Source organism: Microcebus murinus, chromosome 6, assembly GCF_040939455.1.
Source record: "Microcebus murinus isolate Inina chromosome 6, M.murinus_Inina_mat1.0, whole genome shotgun sequence".
NCBI classification, from domain to species: Eukaryota; Metazoa; Chordata; class Mammalia; order Primates; family Cheirogaleidae; genus Microcebus; species Microcebus murinus.
Genome location: NC_134109.1, coordinates 909836 through 925354, shown reverse-complemented (window position 1 = coordinate 925354; position 15519 = coordinate 909836). Strand labels below are relative to the sequence as shown.

Below are 15519 nucleotides of genomic sequence, written 5' to 3'. Positions count from 1 at the left end.
ATACACTTCTGGAGTAATTATATTGAGTCTTCCAAGACCCGCTCATCCTCTATGACCAATATAAATACAGGTCTTAGAATAAGATATTATACTCTTGGTCAGTTTATTACAATAACTGATATGAATTAAAATCAGCAAAGGTGCAGAGTTTAACTTCCTGTGAAAATAGGTGCAAATGCCCAGGTGTGCTCTTCCAGTTTAGTCTCCTGTGCACCTTCAATTCTCCCAGCAGTGATGTCTGATGACATCTGTTCAGGATTGTCCTCAGGGAAGCTCACCTGAGCCTTGGTGCCCTGTGCTGCTCACTGGGTCAGTCACAGGTGTCACAGCACCTGCATAACTGATCTCCACTGCTTAACACCAGCCCCTGGGGCATGAACTGGCATTCACCATAAACACTATGTGATCAAGTACTGCAGTCTATTAACCCCCAACGTAGCAACTATAAACACAAGATAAACGATGATAACAATAACATAATAATATCAGCCAGTAAGGGGGGAACATTGGGAGGCAATGGATATATTTATGTCTTGATATTGGTTAAGTATATATATACACCCAAACTCAATCTGTTCTAGAAGTTAAATATTCTAGAGTTCTATACATGAAGTACACTTTAATAATGCTGGTTTAAAAATGCTATTATCAGAAGCAATATGCCAAGGGGTCAGAACCTATCTCTCCAGAGGTGGCCATGGGTGAGTTGCCAGAATGGACTTTTTCAAGAATGCACATGGTTTAGACAGCCCAGACCTGCTGAGTTAACCCTTTCCTATGTATGAGTCTAGGTAAGTTGCCAGAGGGCTGCAAGAATGAAACGCATGACTTGGAATAAAAGAGAGAGTGAAGAGATATTTAAGGTCAGTACTTATTTGAGGGCAACATGGATGGGAAGTGATGCTTTGAGCCTGTGCAGGGACTAGAGGGCAGACCAGGGGCATGAGGTCAACCATGGCAGAGGAGTTCTCCAGAAGCCAAAGCAGCAGGTGCCACATTGCAGGGTGTGGGGCAGTGGCCATGAAGAGTCCATGAGGGGTGCAGTGGAATAGGGGATTTATCAGGTTGCAGGCTGAGGACAGAGGGGAAGAAACAAGCACATTTTCCAAGAGAGCACCTGCAGAATGAAGGTTCAACAAGTCTCCTTCCTGGACCTCCATCCCTACATCAAAGAGAGATTAAGTGATTCCCTAGCCTGGTGGATACAACTGAGTATGAGCGTGAGGAAGCAGAAAGGGGTGTTCCTGAGAGAGGAAACCCTGGACCTCACAGCAGCCCCCGTCACCTCACACCAAAGGAAAAATTAGTCAAATAAATAGCATCAGAAGGTAAAGGGAAAACATTATGACTGATACCACCAAAATACAAAAGAAATGACAGATGAAGGCTCTGACATTGGTCAAGGTTGCCTCAGTCTTCCCAGGGCACAGGTAGGTTGTCATCTCAGCACCAAGTATGTGCACTGAGAAGTGAAGTTGTTGGTGTCCACAGGATTCTGGGCAATGCAGTGAAATTTACAAACACTAATATTTGTATGAATATGAAAAATCCACTTTTGTTCAATCTCTGAGTTTCCTAGAATAATTCAGTAGATTCTGAGGCTAGATTCAGGCAACAATTTATGCTCCCCAAACATGTGACCATATAAGAAAGAAAAAGAGATGTCAGGGGAAGAAGGACTGAATCATCACCCTATCATGTATGAGGGAAATATTCAAAATAAAACCCAATTATCCTAATTCTGAGCCCCACAATTAGACCTGAGCCACTTCCGCTGGAGTGGGGCTGCTGAGCTCCCTCCACTAGGGAAGGGTCAGACCACACAAAGCTGTTCGGGGGTCTCCGCAGACTCTGTGGCCTGCATGGCCAGCTCCTCCTCAGACTCAGCAGTCGGATCTCTGCTCTCTCTCTGGGTCAGGGGAAGGCTTGTGTCTGGAAATGACCAAATCACTCAAGATCTCTGCACATGGACAGAAACCAGTGGGTGTGGGAAACAGTTGGTCATGCTACAGACAAGAATTCCTTGTGTGAATGGAAACACTGAGAAATTTAAGGGAAAATGTGGCAAATATGTAAATTATAATTGTTTGCAGACTAAATGCTAGCTTTTATATACTATCTGAGAAGCTCATGTAAAACAGTATTATCTTTTATAAAATCTAAGAGCAGTGTGTGCGCCCTGAGGATTTGCCTCTCTGCCTACACTTACAGGTGGTCCAGGACCAGGGACCCGGTTGTCACTCTCCACCATCCACCCCCTGGTGTGTGCTAAAGACCCATGTCCTGAGGGGGCCACCTCCAGGTGATGACACACCTGGCAGGGCCCTAAGTAACAGTCATGGTTGGGAGGCACGGTGGTCCTAATAAGGGCAACCTAGTCTCACACAGGCACGGATGTTTCTGTTGCACTTTGCTTGGACTGCAGTGTAGTCAGGAAGTTCCAGTAACCTCCCCCTTCTCTCCATCACTGGCTGTCACACCTGCAGCCTGGGCAGACAGTTTCCACAGCCTCACCCGACTCCTGTGCATTTTTCTTCTTCCATGAATAGTAAATATTTTGGTGGCATGTGAGAATAGTTTCTCCTCATATAAGAAACTTTTCAAGTTTATGGACATCATTGGTAGGCAAGGAATTTTAAATATAGACAGGCTCCCAGCTGAAACTGTAAGATACAGACGGAGACTAGGCTTTCGTGGAAAGCTGACCTTAGCCTCCTGTGCATCTGACATTAACCTCCATCTGCACTTGCCCTGGGCTGAGTCTGCTTCTTGTGTCCTGCCTGCCCCCTGGTGGCCGTGCGAGACCCCCGCGGGAGGTTTGTGTTTAGGCTCACACTGATGTTCCCTCGCTGTGTCTCTCGCACAGTAGTACATGGCCGTGTCCTCTGCTCGCAGACTGTTCATTTGCAGATACAGCATGTTCTTGCCATTGTCTGAGGAGATGGTGAACCGGCCCTTCACGGAGTCTGCGTAGCTTGTGCTACTACTGTAAATGTATGAGATCCACTCCAGCCCCTTCCCTGGAGCCTGGCGGATCCAGTGCATGAGGTAGTCATCAAAGCTGAATCCAGAGGCTGCACAGGAGAGTCTCAGGGACCCCCCAGGCTGGACCAGGCCTCCCCCGGACTCCACCAGCTGCACCTCACACTGGACACCTGCAAACACAGACATATCCTGGTCAGAAACTGCCACACACACCCACTGTTTCTCTCACTCACACCCAATATCTCTAGTTCTCCAGGAATTACCTTTTAACAGGGCAACAAGGAAAACCCAGCAAAGCCCGGACTCCATGGTGAGTCTCTGTGTTCAGTCCTGATCACAGAATGAGGACACCTGGGAATGCCAGGGCTGGGGCTCCTCTCCCAGAGCTGCAGGGTGAGGGCTGGGATGGTTTTCATCAGCAGAGGGAGGGCCCTATTTGCATGTCCCCTGCTATATAGCAAGTTCTGGGTGGGACAGCTGAGTGGGGTCAGGGCCCAAAGAAAAACTGTGTGACAGTACTGTGATTAATATTAACTTGTGTTGGTTTATCTAATTTACAAACACACATAAACCATGTGTTGTAGGTATCAAGTTTCCATGCATTTTACACATGTGAAATTGCCCAAAAACCATACAGAGGTTTTGTGATATGTACAGGAACACATATCCTGGCAGAATTGATCTGAGTCTCTGGCCTATGAACCCATCCTTGGAATCCACTTCACACCAGAGTGGACATGCCTACGGTGGTTCCTAGAATTTTCATTCTTGATAAGAACATAAAGCAAATTTTTTGCCTTCCTTTTATTATATATATATATATATATATATATATATATATATATACACATATATATATATATATTGCCTTCCTTATATAATATATACAAAATTTGAAACATAATGTCTATGCAGATGCATTTCCAAGTACCTCAACTTTCACTTATTTTTATCTATTTGTTCCTCAAGTCGTTCCTACCAACTAACCAATTTAACTGTTCATATTAATTTTAGTGAGGCATAGTTGATAAACAGTGGACTTAATATAGCTGAAGTGTGCAAGTGAAAGGTGCTGACAGCACCACCACCGTCTTCAAGATATCAAGGAAATAAATTCCCCACAATATTCTGACTTGTACTTTTAAAATTCCTTCTTCTTTCTTTCTCTTTCCCTCTCCCTCCAGTTACCCAGGCGACTGCTAATATAGTTTCTGTTACTTTACATTAGTTTTCACTTTATAGAATTTAGAAAAGTGGAATCATGTAGAAGGAGATTTTTTTTTTTTTTTTTTTTTTTTGAGACAGAGTCTCGCTTTGTTGCCCAGGCTAGAGTGAGTGCCGTGGCGTCAGCCTAGCTCACAGCAACCTCAAACTCCTGGGCTCGAGTGATCCTTCTGCCTCAGCCTCCCGGGTAGCTGGGACTACAGGCATGCGCCACCATGCCCGGCTAATTTTTTATATATATATCAGTTGGCCAATTAATTTCTTTCTATTTATAGTAGAGACGGGGTCTCGCTCTTGCTCAGGCTGGTTTTGAACTCCTGACCTTGAGCAATCCGCCCGCCTCGGCCTCCCAAGAGCTAGGATTACAGGCGTGAGCCACAGCGCCCGGCCAAGAAGGAGATTTTTTGTCTTAGCTACTACCTGTACATACTTGTGGATGCAACCACGTTGTAATGTGTGTGGCACATTAATTCTTGTTAAATATGGGTAGTGTTCTAATGAATCATTTAAAATTCATATTTATTAAGCTACTGGTTAATATTTTGATTGTTTCCAATTTCTTGCTATTAAGGACAAAGCTTCTCTTCCTCTGGGAGAAGGAGGCAGCTGAGAAAAAGCTCTTCTCACAACAACCACAACAATAGCATCATCATCACCATCTATAAAGCATGACTGCAGAAGCTGTAGATTAGCAAATTTTATTTAATATTTCAACTAGCAGAAGTTATGTTACCAACGGCAAGCCTGAAATCTGCAGAGAGCAGTACTTGCAGGGAGAAACAGGACCAGAGCAGTAGCTCATAGGCACAGTCCACCAGGTGGCTAGGACAAGACTATACTGGACATAGACATTGGATTGCTTGAAGCTGGATTTGATATAGGGATAACAGTTTGAATTTCCCAGTGGTCACATAATTGGAGAATTCCTATTCTATTCCCTCTGAAGTTTCTTCCTCCAGGATTGGGGACACATGATAAGGTGGCACCCTCACAGATGGTTCTGTCTGAGAGAGAGGGAGAACACGTTTCTAAAATGCATTGAGACCCACCTCTCCTGTCTCCTACAGATCTATTCAATTACCCTTCAGGGACAAGAGGCAGAAATCAGTGTCCTAACCCACTGAGGAACCTCACAGGAAATGGGAGTGGAAGAGAGGTCACCAGCGAAGTTACGCTCAGAAACACAACTCATCTCCATCACGGGCACAAGGGCTTGATCTTCAGGGACAGGCAGGAAATCTGGAAGCTGTAGAAGCTGATGGAGAACTGCCTGAGCTGTGGGAGAACCGGGAAAAGAAAGACGCTGAGAAGAGTACGAGGGCAGCATCACCTCTTATGGAGGGACATGACAGCACGCAAGGGCACAGTGCAGACCGAGGAAAATGCCTGCCTACGAACCCGGCTCAAGGAAGAAGTCAGAAAAAGCTGCCTCAGGTCCACCTCTTCCACTACATCAACCACTGTCAGGTAAATGCAAAATCGAGACTAACCTGGGCAAGCACAAATCGATTGTCTCAGAATATGGGGTGTAAACAGAAAGCCAGGCAGGAAGCACACACCATGTATCAGTGCAGGTGTCTAAACCCTTTTGTGCTCACAGCAGAGAAAACCTTCAACACTGGGAGCCACTTCAACAATAAATTCCACATGCAGGTCTGACTAGAGCCACACAAACTTCCACAGTATAGGCCTATAAATGTAAGGTGTGGACATATACAGTGAGAAAAATACATAATATGAAAGAATAAGTCAATGCCAAGCACAAATCTAAGCATCTCTGGATAACATACAAAATTATGGGCTGCAATAAATGGATATCAAAAAAGTCATAATGAAAAACATATCAGAATGAACATCATAGATACATATATTAGAACTAATAATTAGGAAACATAAAGTGATTATGAGTACTGTGTTAAAACAGAAAGGGAAACATAATAATATCACAAATCAATATAATTAACTTAGGTAGAGACATGGGGATTTTTAAGGAAGAGTCAAATATAAATGCTTAAAATATTTAAAAGGAATTCAGTACAAACAGGCCCTTTGACAAACAAACCAGCTGAATTGTCTCCTTTCAAAAGAAATCATGGACTTCAAAGTAGGAACCAGGAACCACACAGCAAAATGCAAAGGAAAATAACAATGAAGAAAAACATCAGTATCAAATAGTGTCATATAAATATATAAAAGACCAGACATGGAAAGTAAATATTGAAGCGATAATGGTCACAAATGTTTTGAACTTCATGAAAGATGTAAATATCACAGATAGAAGGATGTAAGAGAAACTTCAAGCAGGATAAAATACACACACACTACTGATACACACATGTGCATATTACAAAACCTAACACATGTCCCCACACACAATGAGCCCATTTTCTCCATCTTATTATTGTTATTTAACTGAATTAAAATTATTTCTATTGATAGCATGAGATAGTGTATAAAATTCATTTTTTTCCTGTGTCTATGTCCATCTATTCAAACCTCAATAAATAAATAAATATATTCACAGACCAATGTGGTTAAATCTGAATGTAAAAACCATCCTTGGCAAACATAGGATTGTCAAGTCCAATGGCATTGAGTTCTAAGCTCTGTGTTGTTTTATTTCCTATTTATGACAGTAATGTTCATTCTGGACACTGGGGCTTACCAATAGATCTCACAGCACAGGCTGCAGGAGGCGCTGAGGCTGCGCCCTTGCTCCATTCCCCACCCTGCATGACCCCTGCACCCAGCTGACAGGATATACCCAAGTCTATCCAGAGGGTGCAGGTGCACAGAGATGAGCCCCCTCCTGACCAGCCCCTGATGTGCACCGCCAGGGAGAGCAGACGGTGCTCATTTTGCCACACCAGGCGTAGCAGGAGGATGGGGCATGCCTTAGTCCTCCACTCCTGAGACAAGAGCCAGAGGTGGGGTGCTGCCACATTGACCAGGATGTTGTGGGCAGCATGATCAGCTGCAGGAACACGTCTGGCTTCAGTGAGAATGAGAAGGAGCTAATTCACCAGGAATGAGGGAGAGACAAAGGGCCCTGCTGCCTCGCTGTGTGGATGTCCAGGAGACCAGGAGCTTTGACAGAACAGCGAGGAGGAGGAACCCTCTGCGGGTGGACTAGCAGGAGCCATGCAGAGGGGAGGGCACACTGAAATGATGGTTCTTCCCCACACAAAGCAGGTAAAAGGCAGGGGCTAAACAAACCCCCAGCACATACAGAGCTGTGTCTCCAGAGAAGTGTTTGCTCCTGAAAGACCAACACAGCATAGCAAACACAAAACCCTTCAATGATGCAAGTGTGTGGATTGAGGGTCTACGATTTCTTATTGCAAAGACTGTACTGAAAGTTTATGGCTAGCAGATGACTGGAAAAAAAAAGTCACCAATTTGTACTGAAATTGGGCTCTAAGTTATCCCCTTTCAGATGATGACAGGTCATTACAAGGAAAAACTGTAAGAGTCCTGAGGAAGAAGAATGACAGGCAGAGACAGGAAACTCCAGGATCTGGAAGAAAACCTCAGCTTCCCTCCACACCTGCTCCTGAGCTGGGGATGAGCCCCTGGTGGGCCTTGAGCACCCCCTGGAGGCCCCGTGTACCCCTGCAGGTCCGTGTCTGGGCTCCCCCTGGTGTCCCCTCTCTGTGTCTAGCTCAGACACACAGGACCATGTCCTCAGTGCCCAGGGAGCTCAGCTGCAGGGACATCTGGCTCCAGGACCTGCTTCTGGAGTCAAAGATGACTCTTTAGGGATGGGCTGTGGCATAAGTTCCATCTTCATGGAGCACCTCATCCATGACAGACCCTTCCCCATGGGCCGGGGGACCCAGTCCCACAGAAGCCACTGGTGTTGGTGGAGAATCCACACACAGGACAGGTGAGGAGAGGGTCTGCGCAACGTCCCCAGCCCCGGGTCCACTCCTGCAGCTGCCAGGGACAGGACACCTGGGGACAAAGAGGACCCAGCCCTGCCATCGTGTGTTGTCACAACCATCCCCCGGACCCGAGAGTGACAGCTGAGACACCATCCCACTTTGCCTTAGAACACAGCTCTGCCCTCCCCAGAGACCTCAGCCCTGCGTGAGGAGGGAGCTGTGAGCTTCCCCAGCCCTGTATGAATTTACCTTCTCATCTGAATGAGACTTGCCTGTGGGGAGCCCTGTCTTATAAATGGGGAAGGACTGAGATCTGGCTTCCCCTGTGTTTCCCAGACCCTGGGGGACATTTCTGCTCTTAACTCCGGGAGGACAACATTGGAGTTCGAATGAGTCTACGATGCTCATTTTAAACATGGCAAAGGAGGGCCGAGTATTCCGAGCACAGACCTGCCTTTGCTCAAGTCCCTCCTCCTGCCAGCCCTTCCCAGCCCCCAGCCCCACTTTCCTCCGCGCTCTGAGGTGCCAGGACTTCTCCTCTACGCTCAGCCCAGCACAGCTCTCCCTTTGTCTCCCTGGACCTTCTCCTGTGTGTGGCTCTTGTCAACCTGGAAGCTTCTGACGTTGCTACATTGCTGTCTTTCCTGAGTCCCAGCCCTGCTCAGTCTCCTGTCTATCCTGTGGTCCCACAGACACCTGCTTCAGAACCTGCTGACACTGGACAAAGTGACATCCCATGTTTGCTCTGGGAACCTGGTCTCAGTACTTGGCAGTACTTCTCAGTACTTACCTGTTCTCAGTACTTAACAGAGACAGTCCTGTTTCAATGTCTTCTTAAGTGGTGATCCTTTCACATCCCATTTTTGATAATTTCCAATCTGTGTCCATCTCCCACTTGTTCCCTGGGTGCTATTTCTGGACTTGAACTCCTCAATTCTGCTCACATCCCCACTTTGGGGGAAATCCTTCATCACAGGTAACATATACACAGAAATAATGGTCTTTTGGACACACATGTGACAATGGCATCCCAGCCTCATTTCTTTCCTTCATGTCCCACGTGGCAATTTCCCTCTAGACTCTGCTGTGGCCCCTCTATGCAATTTTCTAGTTAGTGCATTTACAGCCTGCATTTTGACATCAGGGACTTTCACAAGTGTGTTATTTAGATGTTCACTTCCCTGGGACACCCTCCATAAGGGGCAGGGAGGGATTGCCCAGCAGGCAGTGCTTTGCTAAGAGCACAGAGAGGCATCACCAAACCCAACCACAGTGGGAAGGTCTTGACTAATGTCTCAAAGTCTCCATCTGTGCCCTGGAGGGTTCTTCTGGAACAAAATGAAGGGCAACCCAATGTCACAACCTAATCCTTTTCATGGGGCACCATGACAGAGCAAAAGAGGGATCCTGAGCTCCCTGCCCAGCTTCCCTGGAGACCCTTCCTGGGGGTGTGCTGTGTCCTGCAGTCAGAGCACCGGGACTCTCCCTGGAGAGCTGCACCCAGGCTACAGGAGCTTACTCGCCTGTCTTGGGGTCCAGGGGAACTGGGGTTCCTGACCCACCCAGGGAAGGAAGTCTCAATAGGTGACAGCAGCAGTGTGAGGCCCCCAGCTCCCGCTCCAGGGGTGGAATGTCTGAGGTGTGTGCACCATCCACTGTTCTCTGTGGAGCCAGATGGGACTCCTCTGTGGGAGTTGCAGAGGTGATGCCCATGCCTGGCCCCTTCCTTCTCCTGACCTGCCCTCACCCATTGAAGGTTTCTCCTGACAGCCAGTCTTCATACGTCTCTTGCACATGATCCACTTCTCCAATTCGACTGCTTGGATTGGGCCTGAGGCACGGGGCTGTCAGGCGGGGGTAGGGAATGTGGGCTGCAGGGACTTTCTTCACAGGGAAGGTTGTTCTGGTCCTGTTCCTACAGCACAGAGATAGTGGTAACCCAGGCTGGGATGGGAGCATATTCCAATAATCCACCCCAGTGGGCAGGAGAGTGTCATGCCTCGCCAACTTCTCTCTTACAGGGAGGAGACAGAGGCTGGGGCCTCTTCCTGCCCTGGGCTTCTCCTCTGCCAGGAGTCCCCGTGCAGCCCTCAGTGAGACATGAGGGAGACCCAGCGTGTTTCCTTGTTTCCTTCAATCCAGCAGGTGCGGATGTGGGGCACCCCTGTCCTCCAGCTCACCTGTGGAAACTTGTGCACCTGCTATACCAGGGGTCCTCAAACTTTTTAATTAGGTGGCCAGTTCACTGTCCCTCAGACCATTGGAGGACCACTGGAGAGTGCGGCACACATTCCACACATGCGCACTGTGGGCCTGGGATGAGTTGACTGTTAAGCAGGACAGGCAGTGGTGGCAAAAACACCCGGCAGGCTGGAAAAATGTCCCCGGCAGGCTGCATGTGGGCCGTAGTCTGAGGACCCCTGTGCTGTAGCCTCCCTGTGACATAGGCACCCTTGCCCATGTCCCCATGGTGCTAACAGCACACTGTGCAAAGTGGGTTGCAGGGCATGGCAAGACCACAGTGGGACAAGTGGTGCAGACAGAGGGTCAATCCTGGCACTGGCTGGAGTGGTGTAATCCACAGGGCTGTGCGCTGGTTGCCTCAGCTCCGTCACTTGACTGTTTTGTGACACAAATCCTGCATGTTTATCTTTTCTCCCACATTTTTCTCAAGCAATAAATATGAAAAATTATGCTATCAGAATGTGTAGCTCAAGACAAATATTTTGCAATAAAACTTGCAAAATGCTTCTAATAAGTAACACATAATGAGAAAGCCTGACAAGTGACTAAACCACAGGTTTTGTTTTCATTATTAATGGTGATATTATTGTAAGAACTTACAGTGTAATTGTTCCTTCAACTCTTACCAGTGTCATTGAAAGGTATAAGTATAGTTTTATTCTTTTAGTGTAAAGTAACAGTGCACAGTATGCATTGGTAGAATTGGGATAATTGTCACCAGTGAATCTCGAAGAGATTCTTCTGCTGTTAGTGACTCGCGGGGCTCGTGGGTCAGTGTCTCTGGTCCCTTTCTGCCTGTGCTGATACTGAGTCCTCATCTCCATGGGTAGGAAGTGGGGCTGCTGCGGATATTGTTTGTCACATCCTGGGGCTAATTGCCCTCCTGGGGTGTGTCACGAATTTCTCAGGCCGATCATCTTGTCTGAGATTTGGGGTTCGTCACTTGTCCCAGGATGACACACTAGACGGGACCAGGGGTCTTCCAGCTTTGTGGGGCCTCCTCACACGGGGCCACTGCTCCTTCCCTCCACCCCCTGGTGTGTGCTTTTCCTTGTGACGTGTCTGTCCCATGCAAACGGGGACGGGCACAACACCTACCTGCAGCTGAAGCTCAGGCAGGCTGCGGTGACATTTTTCTCCAGTTCTTGGTCCTCAGAGTCACCAGTGCTGTTGATTGCACTGTTATCCATCACAGTCTCAAAAGTCCAAAGGACAGTGTGTCTGTGATCTAGTCCGTAGCTTCTCATATGTGACTGATGTAGTTTTGGAACTTTCCAGAGTGTTCTCCTGTACAGATCTGCAACTTCCCTCTTCCTTTTCCTGCTTATATCATATTGTGGATTCTTTAACCCCGAGCTTATGCTAATATTACTGTAAATCCTGCCTGAAACAAGCTCATCTAACACATCCAGTTTCTCTGTAAGGCACATCAGGGCATCCTTGCACTTGGGAACACTGGACAGCAACTGAGTAGTATTCTTGCGGCCAATGTCACCATATCATTCACCAACAGAGCGCACTGAATTTCTTTTTGAAAGAAGCAGTAAATTGCCCATAAAAGTACACTTCTTTGCATGATTCACCTGAAACAGAAGATAGCATTCAGTTAAATCTCATGAGGAAGGGGCCCTGGTGGGTTCAAGTTCTGTTCTAAACTATGCATGCCCTGAGAAAACTGAAAACACCACATGTTCTGATTTGAGGATATTTATTTTTATTAATTTTGAGGATTTTATAACATGAAATACATGAATAATGAGGGTGGGCTGTCTATCCAATGTTGCTGCACTCTTACATTAGAGGTCTGGTACAGTAGCTCAGAAGCCATTAACCACAATATTCAGACATTTACACCTCCAGATGTGTAACCCTAATAAGATGATTTTTAACCATTAGAAGCCTGCACCCTCTGCATGTGCAAAACCACAGCTGAGCTGTGCTAGCTACAGATAAGGTAAACCCTGGGGCTAAAAAGACCCCACCTGCTGCTGCCCTTCAGGCTTCTCTGACTAAGACTCCTGCCCCGGAAACTGAGCACCTGCACCCAGATGTGTAAGCTCCCTCTTGCAGCCCCTTCACCTGCCAGAGTCCTCTGACCCTCCTCTCCTCCAGGGGTGACCTTTGGAGGGTCTCAGGCTCTGGAGATCGGCACTCACATGCAAACCCTTCAGTGCAGCTCAAATGGGTCATTTTGTCCTGCCTCGCCACACCTGATTTGTGTATTTGGTCAGCTCTGAAATCCCTCCAACTGCCTACAGAAATCCAATGTTGCTTTTTTTCCAAGTCTCTTTTGTCTAGTCTGAACTTTTCATTTTCATCTGAATTTTATAATCAACATTTCCATTTGTGCATAAAAGGAAGCTGGGATTGTAATTGAATTTGAAGGCAGGAATTGGAGAGTATGCAGAATAATGCCATCTTTACAATATTAACTCTGTTAATCTATAAATATAGGATGCATTTCAGTTTATTTTATCTTTGGTTTATTTTAGCATTAGCTTATAATTTTCAGTGCACAGACTTGCACTAATTTGTAAAATGTATTCCTACAAGTATTATTTTTATTATTATCATTATTAATTTATTTGAATGAAATTGTTTTTGATTTTATTTTTGGATTGTTTTCATTGTTAGTGTGCAGAGAGACAACTGATCATTTGTGTCAACATAGTATACTGAAACATTAGTTCTTAATAATTGCCGAGAATGGATAATGTAGCATTTCCACATGTATTTTTATTACAAAGTAATTTTGGCACTTCTAAGTCATTTGAATGCAATAGACAGATGACAGGTAGATGATAGAGGATATTTTAGAATGAGCATATTTGTCCACGAATGCAAATCATCTTTTTGGGATTAGTTGGGATTAGTTGGGACTGGTGTTGATTCTGCAGGTCAGTAGAAGATAGTGCGCACCATAGTGATACTGAGATTTCAGATCAGTCATCATGGCTCATGTCCGTATTCATTGTGTATTTTTACTTCTAAACAGTATTTGACAGGTTTCTGTTTCCAATGCCATGCAAATAAAATGAATTCCGTGAGAAAACATGTTGATTTTACTACTTTTGTTACTTTGGAGACCACACAATATGCAGAAATGTGACTTTTCTCTGTAAGAGAGTGTAAGAAAGGGCTCAGAGAATCTGGTCTTGTGTTAGGCTTGTCAGGGGAAAATTAAGAAATGGGAATACATTAGTCAGCATTTTCCACAGAGGCTATACTAATAGGAAACAGAGTGATTCAGATAGACAAATGGAAAGATAGATATAGATAGATAGATAGATAGACAGACAGATGGGTAGGTAGATAGATAGGTACATAGATAGATACACAGATACATAGGTAGATAGATACATAGATAGGTAGGTAGACAGATAGATGGGTAGATAGATGGGTAGGTATGTAGATAGATGGGTAGATATGTAGATAGATAGATGGGTAGACAGATACATAGATAGAAAGATATATGGACATATAGACAGATAGATAGATACATACATACATGCATAGAGAAATAGGTAAGAAGTGAGATAGCTATGGACAGACAGACAGATACATTAAAGGGAAGACAGAGCCCATGGGATCTGCTAGCATGGCTCAGTTCCACTCTGCCAGCCTGAGACCAGTGGATGACTCTCAGTGTGAAACATAAGGCCAAAGAACCTGGTCGCTGATGTGCAGGTGCAGGAGGAGAAGGATGTCCCAGCTCCAGAAGAGGGAGAGAGGGAGGGACTGCGCCTCCTGCTGCTTTTCCTGCTGCCTGAGCCCCCAGCTGATTACACCCTGCCCCCCCCCACCACAAGTAGCATGGATGACCCCACTGATTCCACTGACTGTCTCCTCTGGAATCACCCTCACAGACACACCCAGAAGAAATGCTTTAACAACTCTGCAGGTATTCCTTAATGCAACCTATTTAGCAGATAAAATTCAACTTCACAGGGACTTTCTTTTATGGGAACTTCCTAAAGGAGTGGAAGAAACACAATGATCTGGTTCATCAAAACTTAACTGAAGATATTTTACAGATAATCAACTCCATTTCCCCTCTGTTTTCATAATCCTAAATCAAAGAGAGCCTCAGTCCTCCGTCTCCCTGTCGCTGCCTCAGCCCAGCACAGCTGCATCTCCCTCAGGGTTTCTGACCCCCTCAGGATGTGGGTTGTAGCACTGTGTCTCTCGCACAGTAATACACAGCCGTGTCCTCGGGTCTCAGACTGCTCAGCTCCATGTAGGCTGTGCTCGTGGACGTGTCCCTGGTCATGGTGACTCGGCCCTGGAACTTCTGGGCATAGCTTGTTCCTCCTGTGTTTGTGTAGATCCATCCCATCCACTCCAGCCCTTGTCCAGGGGCCTGTCTCACCCAATGCATAGCATAGTTGGTGAAGGTGTATCCAGAAGCCTTGCAGGACACCTTCACAGAGGCTCCAGGTGGCTTCACCTCAGCCCCAGACTGCACCAGCTGGACCTCGGAGTGGGCACCTGTGCAAAAGACAGGATGGAGTGAACCCTCCCACCTTGGCTGGCTCCAGTCCCCTCCTCACCCTGGGACTGGAGAGACCCTCACCTGTAGCTGCTGCCACCAGGAAGAGGATCCTCCAGGTCCAGTCCATGGTGAGGAGCTGAGCTCTCAGGGCCTTCTCCAGAGGAGGGACGTGGCTTGGGGTGATGCTCTCAGGGCACAGGCATAGCTGTATTTACCTCAGCAGACCTCAGGTCATTTGCATATTCATGAGGCAGGGCATTTCATAGCCCTAGACCTGCCCCAGCATAAGAAAGAGAAATGAGGTGATACGTGGGCCACGCAACAGTGAGATGCTGGGGACAGGCGTTCCTGCAACCTCCTTGAACACTATGTGCACAGAAGTCCTGCCACTGAAGAACAAGCCCCAAGCACATGTACTTCACTGTGAACCCACATGTGATATGCATGGAGAGCCCTAGGACCATCTGTGCCATTTTGTATCCAAAGGTCGTGTCGTTTAGATAAGTGCACTTCCTGAAATTTTCTACCCATTTATTTATGAAAAGCTTCCTTTGCCTCCAGCTGCTTACTCTTAACACATGTGTGAGGGCTACAGACCCTTTGTAAATGTGGCTTTCATTAAACTATTGTGTTACATAAACACTCACAGCTGAGTAGGATATTCATACAAATATCAATACACATATTAAA

General features: G+C 46.3%; 2 gene segments (V, D, J or C); both read right to left on the bottom strand.

Moving 5' to 3' along the window:
* The window catches only part of LOC105861104 (immunoglobulin heavy constant mu-like), a 701862-nt gene that overhangs the window by 538624 nt on the left and 147719 nt on the right, over positions 1-15519 (bottom strand).
* On the bottom strand, positions 1814-3369 carry LOC105860807 (immunoglobulin heavy variable 3-11-like). The segment is given in 3 exon segments: positions 1814-1909; positions 2707-3155; positions 3249-3369. Coding segments are annotated over 3 exon segments (591 nt in total).